Source organism: Columba livia, chromosome 1 (assembly GCF_036013475.1).
Source record: "Columba livia isolate bColLiv1 breed racing homer chromosome 1, bColLiv1.pat.W.v2, whole genome shotgun sequence".
Classification (NCBI taxonomy): domain Eukaryota; kingdom Metazoa; phylum Chordata; class Aves; order Columbiformes; family Columbidae; genus Columba; species Columba livia.
Window position 1 is genome coordinate 146356075 of NC_088602.1, and position 20778 is coordinate 146376852.

Here is a 20778-nt window from a genome sequence, read left to right on the forward strand (position 1 = left end):
AGCTGCATTTCAACAGAACTTCAGGCCCTTTAAGGAGGTAAATAATGGCTTCATAAAGAAGAAATCATCACAGCATTTTAATTGTCCTCCTTTTTGTTGGTTTTACGTTGCAATTGGCTGTCAATACAGCATCTAACGTGTGATGTTACATATCTGGTAGAAAGAGGGGACATGAAAGACTCAGATTCAAGGAATAACAACACTTTGATAACATATATGATGTTTGAATTTTGGGTAAAGAAACAAAGAATCAGCTAGGATTTTTTTACAGTTAGGAAGAAAGCTCATGCAGATGTTGAGCACAGCATTTACACAAACTCAGATATTTGCGTGATTTGTGCCTCATGGTATCTTGGGCTGCTGCCAAATGTGTAAGCTGCTCAGAGACTGTCTGGGTCCCCTGAGATTATATATTCCCTGTAATGCAAGATGTTTTTAAAAAGTAATTTACTCACTGTGATATTAGAAGTCCTAATGATTGGATCTATATTTCCTTCTGGGTCCTTTCTGCTTGAAAATCCTGGCAAACCCTGTAATGAATGTTGTGTAATCTCTGTCACTTGACTGTGGATCTAATTTTAGGTACTGATGTTTGATTTGGAGATTTTTAGTTCTTTAGGAGAGACCAGAATTATTTGCATTTCCAGGGTCTGCATTGTTTTGAATCTTAACTGCTGTACCTGTAATCACACAATCACTAAGAACCTGATCTTTCACACACTTACTGCTGTGTGCAATGCAAAATGTCAATGGGACTGTTCATAGGACTAAGTACTGTTTCCTGGCTGAAGTGCTTGCAGATTTGGGTGCCGATAATGCACATTTGTGTGCCCATCTCCAGCCACAGTGGAGAGGCTACTGATGAGGATACAAGGTGCTGCCAGCAAAGAGCTGATGGCTCGTGTTGCAGGCACCAGGAGAAGTTCAGCACTGCATCCCAAAGAGGGTGGAGCGAACTACAGGAAATGAGTGACTCATCAGAAAGTTTTAATAATTTGCCCTTTATACTGGTGTTGCTGTAGAGAGTCTCTCTAGTTCATTTGTGCGTAGCTGAAAGTTTTGAAACCATGGCTGTATTAAACATATCTGTTTACTGAGGCTTTGTCCTATCTACCTAAGGCAGCTGAGCAGTTGTCTGAGCAGAAAGATATCACTTCATAGTCTGGACTTTTATGTGATGTTTGTGTTCCCACCAGGCAACATCTTTGCTTTTTAGCTATTGGTGGAAGATAATAGTTTGTGAAGGGATATGTAAGAAGTGGAAGTTGTTTTCAGAGAACAAGAATATAAAACAGAAATATTTTAAAAGACTGATGTTTTGGGACTGAAACTGCAGAACCACTGGGTTGGTATCAAAGGTGGATGAACTGGACAAGCTGTTTCTCACAGAAAGATATTAAAATCGAAGTGTCATATATATACATGAGATGCTTCTAAAACCATTTGTGTCACATCTCAAAGACAGTTGAGCTATGAACTTCCATTCTGCTTTATTTGAGGCTACTCAATGAGTTCTTGCATACCTCATTAGTTTGGAGAGGCTGATGTTTTGTGATGGACTTAAGTCATCAACAATTTATGACAGTCCTATCACTGTTGTCTGCATTTAGGCAGTATCACATGGATGAAAAGAAAACTGAAACCTTTTCTAGTTTTTCTTAGTTTTTAAATCCACCCAGATCTTCTCTCCCTTCTCACCTGGAGCTTTAAGACACTCATCAGCCTCATGTGATCTCTGATAAACATGAATTAGATTCCCTGGAGTGCTTCACTTTAGATCATGTGCAGCACAAGAACTAGTGCTGTCTTTGAGGCAGCCACAGCTCCCTGATTCTCTGCCCAGCCTTGGACACTGATTTGAGCAACATGAGAGCTTCTCTGACCTGTGTCATCTGGCAGTGGTCCCCAAGAGCTTGTTTACACTGGATATTTTTTCATTAGACTGTAATTACACCACTGAAACTACATGAGTGTGAAAATTTTGCACATGTGCAGCAGAGGTCATTCAGGTAACAAGCGTTGACGTAAGTCACTTTTAATACCAGCATGCTTATATCATCAATAAACACTTTTGCTACTGACAAACCACTATGGTAGCCATGCACTAGCCACGGATTGCCAGATTATGTTACGTTTCAACTTTGTGCTTTTGCTCCTGATCCCCACAGACTGCAAGAGGGGCCAGCTGACTGAGTCCACAAGCATACAGCTCTGTAACATGCACAACATGCCGATCACCCCTTGCCCGAAGTATTTTGCAAGGAGAGAAGTGATCTGAGGAAGTTACTTGAGATTTATACTGCTCCTTTCAGCCCAATGATCACATGTTCCCTTTTTCTTCAGGGCTCCTGCCTTATCAAGGGCTTGGTTCTGCAAGGTGTTGAGCTTTGCCATGAGAGGCTGAGTGCTCTCGCCTTCCTGGCTGTCAGTGGCTGTGAAGAGCACCCATTACTCTTCTGGAATGCTCAACACATTTCAGAAATGATGAGCACCTTCCAGTACCACAGCTGGGAGAAATGACATAGGAACAGACTAATGCTTTGCATTTGGACCAGACTGTGCTTTTGAAGGACATGAGGAAGTTCTTTATGCTGGGCTATAAGCCTGCTTCTGGTTTGACTGAAGTGAGTAGTATTTTATTTTTGTACTTTGATGTAGAGTGCAGCAGGACTAGACCTGCTGTGAGAGTGATTGATTTTCATCAGCTTGTGAGCGGTGAACAGCAAGCAGGGCAGGCTGACTGCTGCACGGCATCACTAACAGATTCAGTTGCAAACATAGCATCACCATCTTTTTCACACTTCCCTCCACCCACCTTCATCAAACAGCTCCTCTTTATTAAAGCAGTGCCCCTGCTTCTGTGCCTGCTTTAGAAGTGTTATGACACTGCTGTGAAGCGCAGAATTCCCTAAAGCCTTAGAGAGAAAAAAGATAAATGAGGCATCCTGAGCAATGAATAAAGACACAGAAAAAGGAAGAACACAATGCTGATTTCAGCAAATAACTGTGCTCCCACAACACTTACTCACTATTAGAATACTTCAAAAACTTGTTGTGTAAAGAAACGTTGCAAGAACAGCCACGAAGATAACATAAAGAATGAAGTAAGCAATTATTTTCCTCTGCCCCCAATAGGTATGGCATTAAATTTGGCCACAGCACCTGTCATTATGGCTTGCTACAGTATGAAATAGTACATGAACAATAACTGAGTCTCATCTCTGATAAAATTTAAAAAAGTGTTTTTTGAGTCATTTTAAATGTCCTTTCATGATGTTCCTGTTGTTTGACTTTATTTGAATGGATTATGTTTGGAGAATATGTACGTAGGTAAATAGATACACTACTAATAAATACAACAGTTGATTAGATACAAAAAACAGGGAGCCAGCGGTGCAGCCTACACTGAGCTCTAGACTAAAGATCATTATTAATATAACTGAAAATTGTACTTTGGTCACAAAAAACCCCACAAGTAACAAACCAGCAATATATCCTTTTCCCGGTTCTCTCTCTGCTTTACTTTGCCATGGCTAGAACATATTTGTTAATGTAGCTCAAGAGAATGGTGAAAGAAGGGGAAGAAAAAGAGTTATGCTTTCTATTCTAGTAGCTAGGATGGGGGTGGACGGGTTGGTGAAAGGGAAATGTAGGTTCCAATCTGATGAAGAAGCACATGCTACATTCTGGTTTTATGGTGCAGGGTTGTTGACATTTTCTCAAGCAATAAATTAAAAATGTCACATAAATTAATGATCTCTGGGATTTAGTCTTTCTTGTACAATCTGGCTGCCTCTTCCACTTGTCCCTTAGTTAGAGCTCATACTTTGCTCAGGTGTCTTGGCCACGGTGTGGATCTGTCTTCCTGCAGAACTAGTAGACTCTCTAAGCCCAGAGAGCACAAAGAGGGATGTTTAGTTTTGAGCCCTGTAATACCTGTAGTTCTTGCTCTTTCTCAATGCCCATGGTCCCTGCTTGTGGAGAGACTACTCATGTTCAGAGGTTTTGGCAGGACTCACCACCCAACACCATGTGATGGATCACCTACTACAGAGTCAGAAGACGCAACCTGCCCATAGATCCTAGAGATGGCTACAATGATTTCATAAATGATGGGTCTTCCAGAGCTACTTGCAAGTACAAAGCCTCACTAAAGAGAAAAGAATAAAAGAAATGTAAGATCTTAAGAACAAGTTTCCAATTAAATTTTATTTTCTGGGTGGAAAAACAAAGCAAAACAGGATATCTGGAAAGTTAAATACTCTCATTTCTCAAGCATGTGGTCTTGAAACAATTTGTTTCACTAGCTTGCAATGTTAAGAAACAAAAGTGAAGACTGTGGCAGAAGCCTAGATTCGAGAAATGTCACGGAAAAAGAATTTGTTGTAAAAAAATGTGGATTGTTGCTGTTGTTACACGGCACTGTAGCTGCAACCTGGTAATGTGCAATAAAACTGAGATGAACAGTTTGCTTTGAAAAGCACTTAGGTTATGGAATAAAATCACATGCATCAAAATTATGGCATAGCCTTCTGTATTGCATAAGGTATTGCATAAGAGAAAATAGAGGATAGCTGTTTCACATTAATACTTTGTCACATGGGCAGGTCATGAATGCCAACAGTGAATGAAATTTCACTGGAGAAAGCAAAACAGGAAAAAAGTTTCTGATTCAGTCAACTTCAAAATCACACTTCATTCAGCGTAATTCTTTAAAAACTATTATTGTTCCAAACAAGATGACTGCAACTAAAAGAGGCTTGAGAGAAGGAGGATATTTTTAGTATGTTAAGTGTCAGCCCTTTGGATTTAATCAAAAGATCGTTTAAGTCTCTTTGCCTGTAATTTCTCAAGTACAGTCAGGCTCCTTATTTCTGTTTCTTACGGCAATGGGCAAAAGAAAATGGGCTGAGGAACTCTGGCACTGAAACTATTTTGATTACTTGTTTCTAAACACAGAATACATATAGAATTTACTTTAATGCTTTATTAAATCTTGCTGCAATACTGAAATTTTCCATTTAGCCTAAACACAGTTTTACAGACTAAAAGAAATAAAATGGAAGGGAAAGCAAGCCCACAGCCTTTATTACACTTGTCTTTTTTTAGAATGACAAAATTAAAACGACACCCACATGAAATATAATTGCCAATATAATTCCACTTCATTTTTCAGAGCCAAAAAAGACAAAATCCATCATTCCCACCTCCAGGTCAGCTGCTCAGATTTTTTTTTATACATATATATATATATATATATTTTTTTTTTTTTTTCCCCACCGGGATGACTGCTATACCTGTCTCTGCCCAGAAGAGGAGCCAGTGAGAAAAGCTTGATGTTAAGGACCTCGCACTGAACACCCTGGGCTCAGAGGTATAACCTTCTTGAATTTCAGGAGTATTATACTAAGGAATGTGCTGGATCAGATACCGGGGAGGTGCCTTTTTACATAATTACCACAATTTTTTAGTAGAAGACTGCCTCAGGCCCCCTGTGGCTATGCACCGCCAGGCTGCAAGTCTCTTTTGCAAAGCTTTTCCTTAATTAAGGGAAAATATATTTAAGAACAATGGGTGAAAGGCACTTGAGTAAGAGAAGGGCTACACGCAAGGTCTCATTTAAACCACATGTGTAGACCACAGGGCGGTGGTTTCCCAGCTGCAGCCCATCTACCTTTTGTAGTAGATCATATGGTACGTGGCTGAGCACAAACCTGGGAGCTGCCTGCCAAAAACTCCTGATGATGCAAGTGGAATTCACCTAACAGCTCTGTAGGCTTACACTGCAAGGAATGATTGTATTATTTCAGGTATAGGCTCATGGAGCTACATCAGGCACCAAGCTGGTGAAAGGTTTGCTATCTACTACTACTTATCCCATCGAAAGGGTTACTAAAAATGCAGCCAGCAGTGGAGGAAAGCAGACTTCTGCTTTAAGGTAGCTCCAGAAGGCGACAACAGTGGTGAAGATGGAGTGGCACAGACCAGGGTAGGTAATGGGGCCTTGGTTGCCAGCCCTTGCTGGAGCTCTGCTACAGCGTCCTACTAACAGTATAAAGTATAGATACACCTAGTATGGATATACCTGCTGATGCTACAAATGGATTTTCATTCTGGCATCTAGAGATGCACAAATACCCGTAGCCAAGTGTTGAGTGAAGCTGAACCCTGCTTGGGAGACGAGGATCTTGAGGAGATGTTGGTGGTCAATTGCCGGTGCCATTGGTCCTGGAAGTGCAGCAGGGACATGGCAGATTGAATTATGAATTAATTGATTTTGACTCAGTTGCTCTTTGCTGCTGATGAAATCCCTCTGTTTAGCTCAGCATTGTTTTGGAGAGTGTCTGCTCTTGTGCCAATGCAGTTTGAGTGGCACACTAAAGAATATACTAACTAAACTCTTGCAGTGAAGGCAATCTCTAGAAGGCTTAAGCTGTGCAGAAGACTTTATTGATGAGTTGTACAACAAAGCATATTTTTTACCTTTTGTGAAGATGTATCATTATTTTTTTTGTTGTTGTTATGAAGGTAAGTAGTACAGAAAGGTGTACAGAAAACAGTGGTGTTCCGACTACTGTGTGGTATTAAATTTTATATGTGAGGAATACAAGTATGTGAGAATTGCTTGCACTGGTATTTTGTGGCTGGGAGCTGTGGGGCTTTGAAAGGCCATTTGCGTTACGTTGCGCAGAAGGAGTTGAGACCTTACATCAGCAACACACAACTTCCTCTGAATTACTGGTTTAAAAGTACGTTTTTAAAAAGTATGTGAAATGCCAGTGTGTTTGCTGAAAACATATTATCTACATAAGGAAATAGCCTAATTTTTTTTTTCTTTAACATATTTTTTTGATTTGTAGTTGCCTGAAAGACTTGGTACCAAATCATTTGCTCCACCTTCAGTACATTCCTGTTGACTTCTAAAGGCTGCTCGTGTAAGAAGGAAAGTGCTTGGTTTAGGTTTATTAATACAAAAGAGGAACATGGTATAAATAAAGCAGATGACTTGTGTGTGCCAGCGCTTTGTTAACCTGAAAGTTCCCGATTTGTGTCAGCATCCGTGTGGGTTCTTGCTGAACAGTCTGGGCTCAGGGGCAGCAGCCATGACTGAAATTGCTGGAGAATAACCATCGTTTTCAGGGCAAAGGTTGCAAATTCGGTTTATTTTAAACGATGGAGATTGCACATTTACATGGCAGTTATTTGCATTTTTTGGGTTGCCTGACCAATTAGTGCCTCTTCGGATGACCTAAATCAAGGAAAAACCCAAACCCTCATTTGTTCATACGCTTCTCATGTTCATGGAGTTATCGTTGCCCACAATGGTAAAGAATTTTAACGGCTGTTTGAACAAACAAAGCTAAACATTTAATATATTAAGTAGGTGTAACACAGGGCTTGAAGAAACAAGCAATGGGAGCAGCCCCAGCGCCTTTGCAACCTCCTGAGGGCCGGGCGGGGGCAGGAGGGGGCGGCTGCGCTCCCCGCCGCCGCCCTGCTTTGGGAAAAGCAGGAGTTGGGGGTCAGCCGCGCTCCCCGGCACCACATTGATCCCCTAGCCCCGGAGGGCGGGGCGCATCTTCCTTCCCTTCCCCGAGGGGAAACCGGGGGGGCTCCCCCAGCCCGGCCCAGCGAGCCGCCCGGCCGCCACCGGAAACTACAACTCCCGTGAGCCTGCGCGCGCCGCGCGGTGCACGACGGGAGCCACCGCCTCCCCGAGGCTGCGGGGTGTGGGGGGCGAGCCGCTCGCCCAGCGCGGGCGGGCGCGCGTGCGCAGGGCGGGCGCGGAAGGGGGCGTGGCCGGCGGCGCTGGCCCATCCCCCCCTCTCCTGTGTGTCGGTTTCGGGCTTTCGTCGCCATTTAGCGCCGAGACGTCCCTGGGGCGGCCGCGGCGGCTCCGGCTCCCTCCTGCCCGCCGCGGCGCTGGGGCGCCACCCGGACTTGGCTTACCTGTGGCAGCGGCGGCGGTGGCGGCGGGCGGCCCCCGGTGAGGCGAGGCTGCGAGCCGCGGGCGGGGGGCAGGAGGAGGGTTTCCGGCTCCGTGCGAGGCGGCGGCAGCGGCGTCCGCTGCTGTTGGAGGGAGCGCGGCCCGGTCGCGCGCGGGCGGTGGCTGCCTGCCGGGAGGTGAAGGCCGCGGCCGCCATGGGCGCCCCTGTGAGGCGGGGCTGAGCCCCGGGGTCCCCTTTCCCTACCCCCTCGCCGGGGTGAGGGCGCTGGGCCTGCCCAGGCCTCCCCCCGCCCGGTGCGAGTGACTGAGCGCGGCAGCTTCCTTCGCGGCCGGCGTGCGGGGCCTGCCCCCCTCTCCCTGCCTCGCCTCCCGGCACCTTCCCCTCCCCTCCTCTCCTCACAGGGCTCCGGGGGCGCCTGGATCCACTCCGCTTTCTCCCCATCGCCCGGGAATAATTGTAGCGCTCTCCCCTCGCCTTCAAGCAGCCGGGTGAGGCACCGGCTTCTTGCCGGTCGGGGGCCCGCCTCAGGGCGCCTCCCGCCCCGCCCGGGCCCGGCGCTTGGGCTTTTTCTCTCCTCGCTGCTCACATCCCCTCGCCCCGTCTCCGCTCCCGGTGCTCCATGTCGGCCCCGCTGCCCGGCTCCCCGCTGCAGGATGGATGCAGACACTGACCGGGGACCCACCCCGCCGGCCCAGCCTCCCCAGCAGCCGCCTCCCAGCTCCGCCGTAAGGAGCCCTTGGGACCCTCCTCTGTTGCAGCTGCAACGGCAGCCGCGGACAGGCGCGCTCCCCGCTCAGTGACCGGCCCCTTCCCTCGCCTCCTCCCCGCCGCCGCCTCGCCCTAGCAGCGCTCCCCCGGGGCATGATGTCGGGGGGCGCCGCAGACAGCGGCACCCCGGCCCCTCGCTTCTTGGCTCCGCCGCCGCCGCCGCCTAAGAACGGTTCCAGCTCGGACAGCTCCATCGGGGAAAAGCTGGGAACCGCCGCTTCCGACCACGGAGCCTCCGGGGCCGGTGGAGCAGGCGGCGGAGTAGGGAACGGGGGCCGTAGTGAGGAGTACCGGCGCCGCCGCCACACCATGGACAAGGACAGCCGAGGGGCGGCAGCCACCGAGCACCGCTTCTTCCGCCGTAGCGTGATCTGCGACTCCAACGCTACGGCCTTGGAGCTACCCAGCTTGCAGCCCGCAGCGCCCTCGGCACCTGTCTCGGGAGGCAGTGCCGCTCCGTTGGTCTCTCCTCCCGAGTGTGCCAGCCGGATCTCTTGCATCACTGTCAGTGCCGCCCAGGCCCCCTCGCTGCTGCAGCAGCCGCCGCCACCTGCCCCGCTTCCCCTCGAAGGACAGTCTGCTCAGGAGCCTGCTGCCGCGAAGGATGCTGCCCCACTGCTACCCAAGGAGGAGGAGGATGAGACAACCGCGCTACCTCCCACCAGTGCCGCTGGAAGCGCGTCAGCTGCCAGCCGGGAATTTGAGGAGCGGAGAACACAGCAGGAAGACATCGAAGAGCTTGAGACCAAGGCAGTGGGCTTCTCCCCAGATGGCCGCTTCCTGAAGTTTGACATCGAGATTGGAAGAGGCTCTTTCAAAACTGTGTATAAAGGACTGGATACGGAAACCACTGTGGAAGTTGCCTGGTGCGAGCTGCAGGTAAAATAAATGAAAATTTGAATTACCCAAGCACAGTCACTCTCCCAGGTGCTAGGCTATGTGCTCCATCAACTGGAGGCCTGCTTTATTCAGACAGGGAACTGCAGACCTTACCTGAGGCACTCCTTTGGAAGAAAAGTGCAGCCTTTCCTTGGAGTCAGTTTGCCTTTTAATTTCTTTGAATATACTGTGCTCTGAAGAGTTTTTTAGTTTTATAATCAGAAAATGTAATAAAGTTCTGTTTCTTACAATGTCTTGCATTTTATGCCTCCAAAAGGTTGCTTGGAGGATTGTTAAAAGACTTGTACACAGCTTCAGGGATGCTGAGGGAAAATGTGTGCTTGTCAGCTTGAGCTAGCCTTAATTTTTCCAAAGTTTGCTTAGATGTTTTTCTTAAAAAAAAAATACTAAAGTGTTAATTTCATAGACATTTCACGTGTTTATAGCAGTGGATTCTTGTAGGAGGTAACCCTAGAATATAGCCAGAGTCACGTAGCTCATAACATCGTTTAGTTTTGCAAAGCTGTTTTTTTCATTTTAAGTTCTAGAGATCTACATTAGATACAGGCACAAGGAAAGGAAGAAAGTAATTGTTTCCTTTTTCAAGCTTTAAAAAAAAAAAAGTAGAAACAAGCCCTGAAATTTAATCTTTCCAAATGACTGGTGGATTAAACTGGCATAAGACACTACTCTTCTATGAAGTTCCTAGCCTGAGCAAAGCCAGAGTTTCTGTAGAAGCCCTGTCTAACAATGACAGGAACACCCTCTGTACCATGGAGTCAGAGCTTGTATAACCGGGATGCAGGTTGCTGTGCAACAACCTTAAAAGAAGTGGGAAGAGCCTGGAGTACCAGGAACCTGGTGTACTCGTTTGTTTTCAAAGCTTCAGCATTAAATTAAAAGGATAGTGCTTGTTTTAAAGTGTTGTGTTTCAGTGCAATCCATAGAGGGGTTTATGTAGGATAGCTTTATTATTGTGTGTGTTCCCATCCAATTTAGGGCAGACAAAAGAACATGGGGTCAAAATCCCAGAAGTCTTTGTGGGGTTTTTAAGCAGTTAGTTAGTCACAGGTGACTGATGGTGGTAACTACACCAAAACTTTTTTCTTCTCAAAAGCAATTTTGTATCTGTTCCAGTCAAACTGAGATAATTTATTTAGGAATTTCTCAATTTGTATTCATATTTGCTTTTGAGTCATTGCTCAAACATTCTACCAGTGTCTTGGTTCATTATGTTATTGCCATTATTCTATGCTTACTGACTGTGGAAGTAAACTTCCAATTTTCTTTGTGACCCTTAAGCATTCTCTGCTCTTTTGTGCTAGCTATGTACTTGCTGTTGTGGTCTTTTGAGCATTGATTTTAAAATTAAAGTGAAATGGTCCAGTGTTGGGCTCCACTTAAGCTTTTTATGTGCAGTTTGAACTGAGAGATTAGTAATCCACCAGAATGATATGACTTCTATTTGAAATTTTTATGTTTACAATTTTGAAGTTCCTTAACTTTAACCCCTGAGATCCATTTTAATCTGCACACTTTACTTACTGATCAGAAACTAATGTCAGTTTGGCATATGTCATTTTCTGCTAACATTTACTCTGTTGAAGTGTCTTAAACATCATCAGTACCATGTGGACAAACTGGTTAAAAGGGCACCTTCTTTTAAGTAATTTAATAAAGAAGCTTATTTATAAAGGACATGTTGCTAAGCTTTCAGTTGATTGAAGAATTTAATGCGTAGTATTTAAAATGACATTATAAAAAGCATGAATGAAAATATTTTTAAGAGGGAAATATTTGATGTTTTGCTTGGAGTTTAATGACACTACAGGAGTGCCTTGTGGGTTAAATTATTTTGAAGGCTGTAGTTTTCCTCTCCTAAGGAGACTGCATACAAAATGACAAGTTTGAAATGACAATAGAAATTTTATAGCTCTTAAAAGTATTTGCTAAGGGAGCTAGACTCTACAGCTAGTACAATATTTTAAGATTAAGTCCTGTTTGTGTCTAGAAATACAAGGAGAAACTTGGTATTTATTGGCATGATGGGTACTTCCTCTTCTTTATCTAGGAAAATATAGTTGTTGTCAGGCTAGTTATATTTGTTATATGTGATTTGTATCAAAATACAATCTGAATTCCCAAAGATGGACTGAAACAGAGTTGTTGTTGATTTTCTGGAATGCCACGATTTGAGGATTGGTGAACCTTCAAAGCATAATTATTTTATCACAGAAATATGAATTATTTTCTTCATGCTCTATTGTGCTAACCGTAACTAACTGATGGTTACTTTAATTTGTCTTGAAATAGTGTCCTTTAGCGATAGCAGAGCTTTTCTTCCCTGTGTTCATGATAGCAAACATAGGCATCCTAGGTGTCCCACTTCTCTAGTCTCCTAAACAGTGCTACTGTAGTGCTGCTGGAATTAGGCTGCTTAGCATGATTATGCAGAGTAACTTGTTCCTCTCATGGCTTGTCCAAAGTTGATAAAGGTGTATCACAGTTCTTGATTGCAAGATATATAGCAGAATGGGGTGAGAACAGTTCATACTTTTGCAGAGGCTTTGGGCGTATGTTCTTTTAAGCCTTTTCTAGCATACTTCAAATGCTTTGGTTTCTTTAAAATCTCTGCTGTTTGGAAGGAAGCAAGGTGCCAGCTGCTTTCAGCTCAGTAAAACTGCACTGTTGGAACAAGTTCTGTAGTAGAAATCTTGTGGGTTGAGGACAGCACAGAAGGCTTTGTGATAGTCCCTGGCAGAATGACTTTTTAATGCTGAATAATGCATCTATACCTAATTTTTATGTATGTGCTCTGTAGTGATAAAGTGTAGAATCTGAGAAGATCAATATGCTTTCTTTCAAAGGGAGTCTGGGTGCTGTTTACCAAATGCAGCTTGGGTTTCCAAGGTGCTGCTGATACTCTGGAGAATATTGTGATGCCCCTTACACTTATGTACTGAACTGTGGAGGAAATAGAAGGAGAAAGATCTGAAGTTCTGTGGTGACCTGATGATGTTCTTAGTATCTTCTGCAAGGGAGGTCCTGGCCAAGACTCTAGTTTTTCTTGATTTGTGGAAGATGGGGAGATTTGAAGGAATTGAGTGTTTCAAGGTTACTTATAGATGTGTAACAGAATCCTAGCAAAGATGAGACGGATGGACTATCCTAGTTTACTTTGTGGCCTGTCCGTATGAAGCAAATTGTAACTGAAGCTAGCTTGAATATTGGGTGCAGGTATTTAAATGTGAAATACCTGCCATGCTGTGAGCTTAGTAGAGCTGTGAGCTCAACAGCAACTGCATAGGGCCAGTACTCAGCTTCAGTTACTGCAAGGAAATTGTTAGTGTAGTGTTAGCTTTCAAACACTTTTGTTCCCATTGTGTATATTCATTTCAACTCTGGTTCTTCTGAGTCAAGTGTGCCTCCTACTGTTGTCATTAGCACATCTCCTAAATTGTGTGAAGCAGTAGTTAAGGTTGCTGCTTTAATGGTCTTTAAGTAGGTAGAAGTTGACAAAAGTGGTTATTACCACTGTTTTCTACTGTAATTTAAAATAACTCTTCCTGTACAGTTGTTACTGGTTAGTCTTTTAAATTACATTTCTGAGCAGTGAGTCTCTTGTCACCTCTGCACAGTTTAGTTAAGACTGTGGCTAAAATATGATGCCTTTTCCTGTTGCATAAAGTTTATCTATGCAAAATAATACTCCTATGTCAAAGGTAGCAAGAGTCACATAGTTGACCATAAAAGCCAAATTTTAGGGGTAATGTGTCATCCTCTGAGGCCCTGTTTGAGTTGGTTTTAATGCAAGGCAGTCATTTAATTTTTGGTTTACATAACAATGCAGGGTGGTGCAGTCACTTGCTGGACTGCAGAATCTTACATCTACAATTGTTGCTCTGGATTCTGTTACGCAAATTAGTAACTTTTCAAATATTCAAGTGTGCTTGATGATGTGGAAGGTAAATTGGATTATCTTTTGAACTGTGTATTTGTCAGGCATTTGAAGATGTATCTTCTTTCATTTGGACATTGTCTTCTTTTAGAGGAGGCATGATTTAGAAACTTATTAGAAGATATTTACATTAGTTGAAAATGCATTCCAGTGTGCACTGGAGAACAGCACTGTTTGTCTGGGATGTGCTATGTCACTCCTGTCCTTTGCATTTCTTTGACAGAAAGGGTAGGTTGATCAGTCAGCAGTTACAGTTCACAAATGCATCTTCTTGCTGGTATGTCACTTTGCCATTCTTACTCTGGCCTCATGTGAGCTGCTGAAGGGTAGAAGGAGGTTGAGGGCTGTCCCTAAGTGAGATAGAGTTTCTGGGGGTAAGAAATGAGTTTGAGAGCTGGAAGTGGTGCCAGAAGAGTATGTTGTACTCGTTACTACTTTGAGGGGAAGCTAAATGTGAGTTTGGTTACCTTAAGTTATAAATCTTACGAGTAATAAACCTGTGTAGGTTACACATATGCAATTCTTTTGCAGACCTTTGTCTATGGACAAAGTGTAGTGTATGGGTACTCCAACTTACAAATGGAGTTTTCTTTACATAGGCAGTAGAAATGAAAAAACAGTTGAGAACAAACATAATGCCATAACCAAATGTGAATCATGAGATTCTGTATTGTGCTCTGGTAAAAATGCAGCTGTGGTCATCACTTTATTACAGGAAGTAGTGAGGTGCTAAATCATATTTCCATATGTCAGAATTTTTCTGAGTGCAACAATGTGTAGAAGTTAACTTGAAACTGACAGTACAGGAAGTTGCTTGGATATTATGTGTATCTTCACTTTTAGTGACATTTCAGGTTTGACTATACCAATCTTTATCTCTTAGACTTAAAGCTATATTTAATACTGATTTTTTTTTTTTAGGTCAGCAGACAACAGTGGAATGTAGTTTATCTACTCTGGAGTATAGACTCTGCTGCAGGCTCACCATGATAAATATCAACTTACTGAAGTCAAAGTATAATTCTTAAAAACTTCTTTGCTTTTTAGACTGAGCTAGGAATGTTAGAGAAGTTGCACATTCAAGTCTGACAACCAAAAAAGGTCTTGTATCACATAACTGTGGCATCCTGTGGTGTTTTTATTTTTTTTTTTTTTTTTTAAAGTTGGTTGCATATTGCTCACTAGGAGGCCGGACTGCAAAGATGCTAGCTCTGATGCATGATCGTATGGCTGCATTAAAGCAAAATGGAAAAGCAGATCAAAACATTTGTGCAGTGAGGGAAAGCTGGAGAGTGTGTATCTGGAACTGTATCTCTGTTAAGTGCTACTGGAAAATTATTACATTCTGCTAGTTTTGGAAGAATAGTGAGCATGCTGAAACAAATATATGTTATTTGAAAGCTCCAACTGTGGTTTTATTCTGAATATTTTAAAATATATTTTGTGAAACTTTTACGGAAAGGGATCAAGCTCAAGTCTAATCCAGTATGGTGACTCCCTTGCCTACCTTGTACTTCACATCAGTGTTTAAGGTATCCCACTAGTCTGAGAATAACTGTATGTGGCTACAACTACTGTCACAGTAGCAATGTTCATCCGCTCGATGACTGCATCTGGGTCAGATGCATAATTGTCACAAATATAGGTTAATACAGGTATGTGACAATCTCTATGAACATCGTTCTTTCCTTATGAGCTCTACAAATTCCAGAGTATTGAAAACAAAAATGTGTAAAACTGTAAGTGTATAATATTTTTATAACCCTTTCAGGTTATGCTGTAATTCTAAGTGTCTTCAAGTGTGGATGCATAGGGAGCTTGAAATTTTGTACAGTAAAGTCTAAATTTTTTGTGGTTTTTTTATGTCATAGAGCAGAACAAGTTACTGGTAGTTACTGGCTTCAGATATCTGATGAGATAACTTCTCCTTTGGCTAAAGAACAAAAACCAGCCGTATTCTTGAGTGTTTCTGCTGTAATTGATACAATTGACAGCTTGATAAATGACATGGGAAAGGAGCCAGACTAATTACCTGCAGAAGTTTAAACAGTGGTAGGGCTCCCTCAGACTTTACAAAGGTGACCCTGAAAGAGAGAAGGGAGCTTTAAAGCACATTCTGGAGTTGCAGCTGTTAGGAGACCTCTACTTAGGAAAATAATCTTACCTCAAAGGGATATCAGTTTTGGAGGTGGCTGTGGTTCAATTTGTAACTGGCTGGTTGTGAGCAAAAAAAAAAGATCGGATAAGTACATTCAGAAAATGCAGCATTTCTTATGGAAATGAACAGGTTCTTATTTGCCGGTTCAGGTAGGTTTGAGAGCTGCTGAATTGAATCTTTTAAATAAGATTTGTTTTGAGCTGTTGTAGTTTAAAGTAAAAACGCTTAACTTCATAAGTAAACTTTTGAGGTCTAAGAAATAGTACTAGGACTATAATCTTTCTTTGAAAGGGGAGGAAAAAAAACCCCACCTGATAAAACTTCTTGGAGATATCCTGAATAGAGTCCTTTGAGAACTGTTGAGCAGAGTGATAAATAAAACAAGCAGTAATAGATCTGTGGTAGTCTCCATGGATGCAGTGCACAGTGCAGTGTAGATTCGGTACCTTTTGGTTAGCAACATCTTTCTGGGCCACATGTCCTTTTTCTTATTTTGTCATTGTTTTTCTTTATTTTTTTTTCTTTTTTTTTTTTTTTTCATACCAGCAGCTCAGCACAGCTCTGTCACCCAAATTCTCCATACTGCATGTGGCAAAGTTTGTGCTAAGCAGTGGCAGCCTTGATGCTTCCTGTCATGCATCTCTTTAGAAACTCTCGCTTCCTGTAAAGATTAGCAGCCTTTTTTTTTTTTTTTTGAGGTCACTAGTTGGTTTTTCCAAATCATGGTTGAGTTGAAATAAAAGTTGAGTATTATTCTGTTTCAATCTTTAAGTTCACATCTGCCAGCTTGTCTTAGTCTTTGAGAGTTATTACTTACGAAAAATGGAAATGCAGGCATAGTGGCTGTAACATATGAGCTATAAGGAAAAGAACAAATGTCATGGAAGTTCGCAGTGCTTCTGCAGCTAGGCATAACACTTTCTCTTGGCAGAGCATGTGTGTTTATTTTAATAGCAAATGGTAGAAAGTTACTGTTTTCAACCCTTAAAACTTGAGATAATGATTCCATGGTTTTAACTTGATCATAATGTGTTCCCTCTATGTCTGGAAAAATGCTTTTCTAGTATACTTGCAACGTTTCCTATTCTAAATAGCTGCATTGGTAGTGCTGCTTGAAAATTGGTTTCTCAGAGTAGCTGAGGCTTTTGTCAAACATGAGGCATCTGAGAATTTTTTGAAATATGATGTTAAAATTCTTGTCCTAACAAATGAGAGTCAACTTTTTATACTGACTTCATAAGTATTTTTGTGGAAGCTGCTTATGATCCCCAGGACTTTCTTTAGCTGACTCTGAGAATGATTCAGGCTATGTACTGAAAGTCAAACAGTGTTTGAATGTCTCTGGTCAAGATACTACAGATATCCTTCTTTCTGCCTTACTTCCAACTTCCTTGACAGATTTAGAAATTGTCATACCAGCACTTCTCAGTGTGTGGTTTTTGTTGCCCTCATTATTCCCCTTGGAAGAGCCAGAGGAAGTGAAAGGTGACTAGGATTGAGTCTGTGGCTCACTTGAGGTAATCCTTGAGAAAGGAAGCTTTCTCCTTGTTTAATGGCCACAACCTGCAGAATATTCCTTAACTCCATGCAGCAAAGGATAAACTTTGTGTTAATGATCTGTGCCATGTGATGCTATCCTCTTAACCCAAGAGGAGATACTTGGAACAAGATCATCACAGGTGTTGCCAAGTCATTTTTTCTAGTAAACCAGAGTGGAAAAAAAAAAACCAATAACCAAAAAAAAACCACCAACCAAAAACAACAAGAAGAACAACAACAAACCCCTGGGATGCAATACAGTGACCAGAAGAATTAGGATTTGGTTCTCAAACATATTCTGAACTTTTCACCAGGTGATGACAGGTGCATTGCACATACCCAGATTATTCTGAAGCACTTCCAGATTTGCCTGGGAAATTCCTAGCAGTATGTTACTTTGTGTGGCTCACAAGAAAATTGGCATGCTCTTAGTTTATTTTTCAGCAAAGGAAACTGCAGTGTGCTAGAAAATAGATTTGTGTTGGTGTTTTTTTGTCTTCCAGAAGTTGTTCTGAATAGTAATAACTACATAAAGCAGTAAGCAGTTTTTACAAGGATAACTCGTTCTAAACTCACTTGAGGGGGCAAACTTTCCAAGCTTGGATTTATCATTTTAGGTATAAACAGATTTTTTGGAGACTGCTACCTGCATAGTTTAGAAATCCTGCAGGAAGTATGTTTATTATGACCATCTGTCTCGTAACTGAAATATATATGAGCTTTTAAATGATCTGTCAATGACACTGGAACTAATGCTTTAGCCAGGGCTGTGTGTTTTAAAGTAGGGGATACCATTTGTTTTTGTACTCAGTATGCCCAAGAATTTGATTCTGCAATCATCTGGTTCATCTATTGGCACTAGTCTGGGCAGCAGTTCCCTGGAATACGTGTTCTCAGGACAAGATCACTATGGTGGTTTTCAAGTCTTTTAATTTCATGAGGACTCCTTTTAGCATGTTACCAGTGAGATTAAATCAAAGAGAGAGATTTTGCAAATTTGAGAAATGCTAATAAGCAGTTATTGATAGAAGCTATAACTATACACTGAACATTTTTATGCTAAAGCAGATGGTGTGTAAAATAAGCTTTATTAGACCCTTTATATGAGGGAGAAGCTTTGTTCCTGTTTAGCTATTTTGGATCATCTTTCAGACATTCCTAATTTCATTATATCAGTAGCTGAAGATAGTGGGTTCTGTTAGCGGATTTGGGGCTGGCAACAAAGCAAAAAGCTACAAGTGGGGAAAAAAAAAAATCATTAACTGATTAAGAGTTTATTACCACCTCGTAGAGGAATTTGGGAAGAATAAGAATACTGATCTCTTTGTAATTGGAGTAACTCTGAGTCAGCTATATAGGAATGATGAGCTAAACACAAGATAGTACTAAGTTGATACCAGCAATAAAGTGCATTTTATCTTGTTTTGGCCAGTTAATACAGTCTCATCATAGTTTAAGAGTATCCAAGTGATGGTGTTACCCAGTTTTCTTTGGACATTTTCTTCTTTTAGGGTAACTTTATGACTTGTTTCTGCTTTGCTGACTTGCTGGCAAGTTTATGACCCCAATCTGAATGTATTTTGACTGTTTCTATCCTGGCAAAGACTAATGACATACAAACAATAACCCACAAGTATTGCTATTAAAAGCTTCAGCAATCCAGGCTTATTATCTTAAGGATCTGCAAATCTGTCTATGCTTATGTAATATACATCTGTTAATGGCAATTTCTGAACCATTAGCGGGTTTTGCTGAAGTGTCACAAAATGTTGCCATGCCTGTTTTCAAATCTGCTGCTTTTTAGTGAGGCTTTTTCCAACATAAAACTATTTTTGGTTTGTCTCTTTCTTCAGCTGCTTACAGTATACTTTTCATTTAGGAAATGTAAGTTGTGTATCTATATAAAAACGCAAGATGCTAACTTAATGTGCACTGTTTTGCTATAGCTGGCTTGGACTCAGTCTTTGAGTCTTCCCTGAAGAAAAAATACAATAAGTGAGACTATGCTTGGAGAGTTGTTGAGAAGCAGTCCATTCAAACAAGTATCATACAGTTAGAAATACTGTCTGAAGTGTGGTTTGTTTGTTTGTTTGTTTGTTTGTTTGTTTTTTATGTTGCCCTTTCTGGATGTAGACAAGTAGATATTATCAGTAGACTGGCATTTGGGGGCATGGTTTTTATTTGCGTTTATCATTACTTGGGAGTTAGTGAGTTGTTAGGTTTTCCAGGAACAGCGTACTAAAAATGGTGAAACTGCAGAAATGTCTGATACAAAAATAAGATTTTAAGTTTAGTTTTAGGATGTTTTTTCTGTGGTTTTTCTCTGCTTCCTTTGTATGCAGCTTGAGCTTTTTTCTGCAGGCAACTGCTCAAAAGCTAAATGCATTTCAGGTTGTCTGTACCTGGGTGGGGGAGGGTGGCGGAAATGACACACTTAAATTTGAATTTTTTTGCCTCTTGATGGCAACTGTGAGCCAGTTCAGGTGATGGTATGATACCTTTTGCTGATCTTGTTACACAAGCCTGAACATATCTGAGACGTTCAGTATGTACCCTCAGGAACAGAAAAAAACCCAACAAACAAAACCTAGAACAACTCAAAAAACCCAAGCAAACAAAAAAGCCCACAAAAATCACGCACAAAAACCCCCAAATAAACAAAAAAAAACCAAACCAAAACACAAACCCAAACAGCAACCCAATAGTGAAGAGACTCTGGGTTGCTGCTGAAGACTTAAATGCTGTAGTACATTACTAGGTTGTGTATGGTCTATACCTGAAGATCTGCCATTTAAAAACTCTTTTTAATACTCAGGTTTCCTCTAGGAAAACATGCATGTGTTTCCTATGAGTTCCCTTTGACTTTGTAGACTACCTGCTTGAATGTTCAGAGCTTTTTGGTGGTTGTGGCAAAACAACAACAACAACAACAACAAAAAAAAAACAAATCAAAAAACCCCCAAAACAACAACAGCAACAACAAAAAAAACAACCACAAAAGAGGAGGAAGAAGGAGGAATTTTGGCTTCTCAAGTTGTAGTCATCTTGCATTTGCAGAAAGTGACAAGATCCCAGGGAATTCTGGTTTGAGTTCCATTTTTGCTTGAAGTAAGTTTTATATACAGAACAAGTAAGTAGTTAACATTCTGTTGTTTAGGGACTGCATTTTTTTTTCTGTCTGTGTAGGAGAACAAATATTTCCAGTTGCTTTAGATTGTAATGCAACCTTTTGAGAATTGTACTATAGCCTGTAACTTGTCCCTTCTATCTGGGTGTTAGTGATGGAAACAATTTTGTCCAAGTAAGTTGCTTGATTTATTCAGGTAGCATGCATATAAACCAAAACTTGGAACAGTCAGGTTAGACTAATATAGCTTAATATATTGTTCACTTTCTTTTTTTTTTTTTTTTCTTTTTATTCTTTTTTGACAGACTGGTCATTTTTCTTATAGTTGGTGTCCCTAGAGTTTCCAAGGTGTTTGCATAGGTGCATCAAGTGGGCTTGTCATGGAACTGTGTGTGTATGG

At 41.9% G+C, this 20778-nt stretch overlaps 1 protein-coding gene across 18 annotated transcripts in view; it reads left to right on the top strand.

The window, feature by feature from the left end:
• Window positions 1–7823: 7823 nt before the first annotated feature.
• The window catches only part of WNK1 (WNK lysine deficient protein kinase 1), a 107224-nt gene continuing 94269 nt past the window's right edge, over window positions 7824–20778 (top strand). For 7 of the 18 annotated variants that reach the window (XM_065035675.1, XM_021284733.2, XM_065035684.1 and 4 more), the window contains exon 1: window positions 7826–9596. In XM_065035675.1, the coding sequence (XP_064891747.1) occupies window positions 8811–9596 (786 nt within the window). In that variant the 5' untranslated portion in view covers window positions 7826–8810. Of the gene's footprint in view, window positions 9597–20778 lie in introns of all 18 variants that reach the window. The other 11 variants (XM_021284737.2, XM_065035720.1, XM_065035763.1 and 8 more) reach the window with 7 other exon arrangements.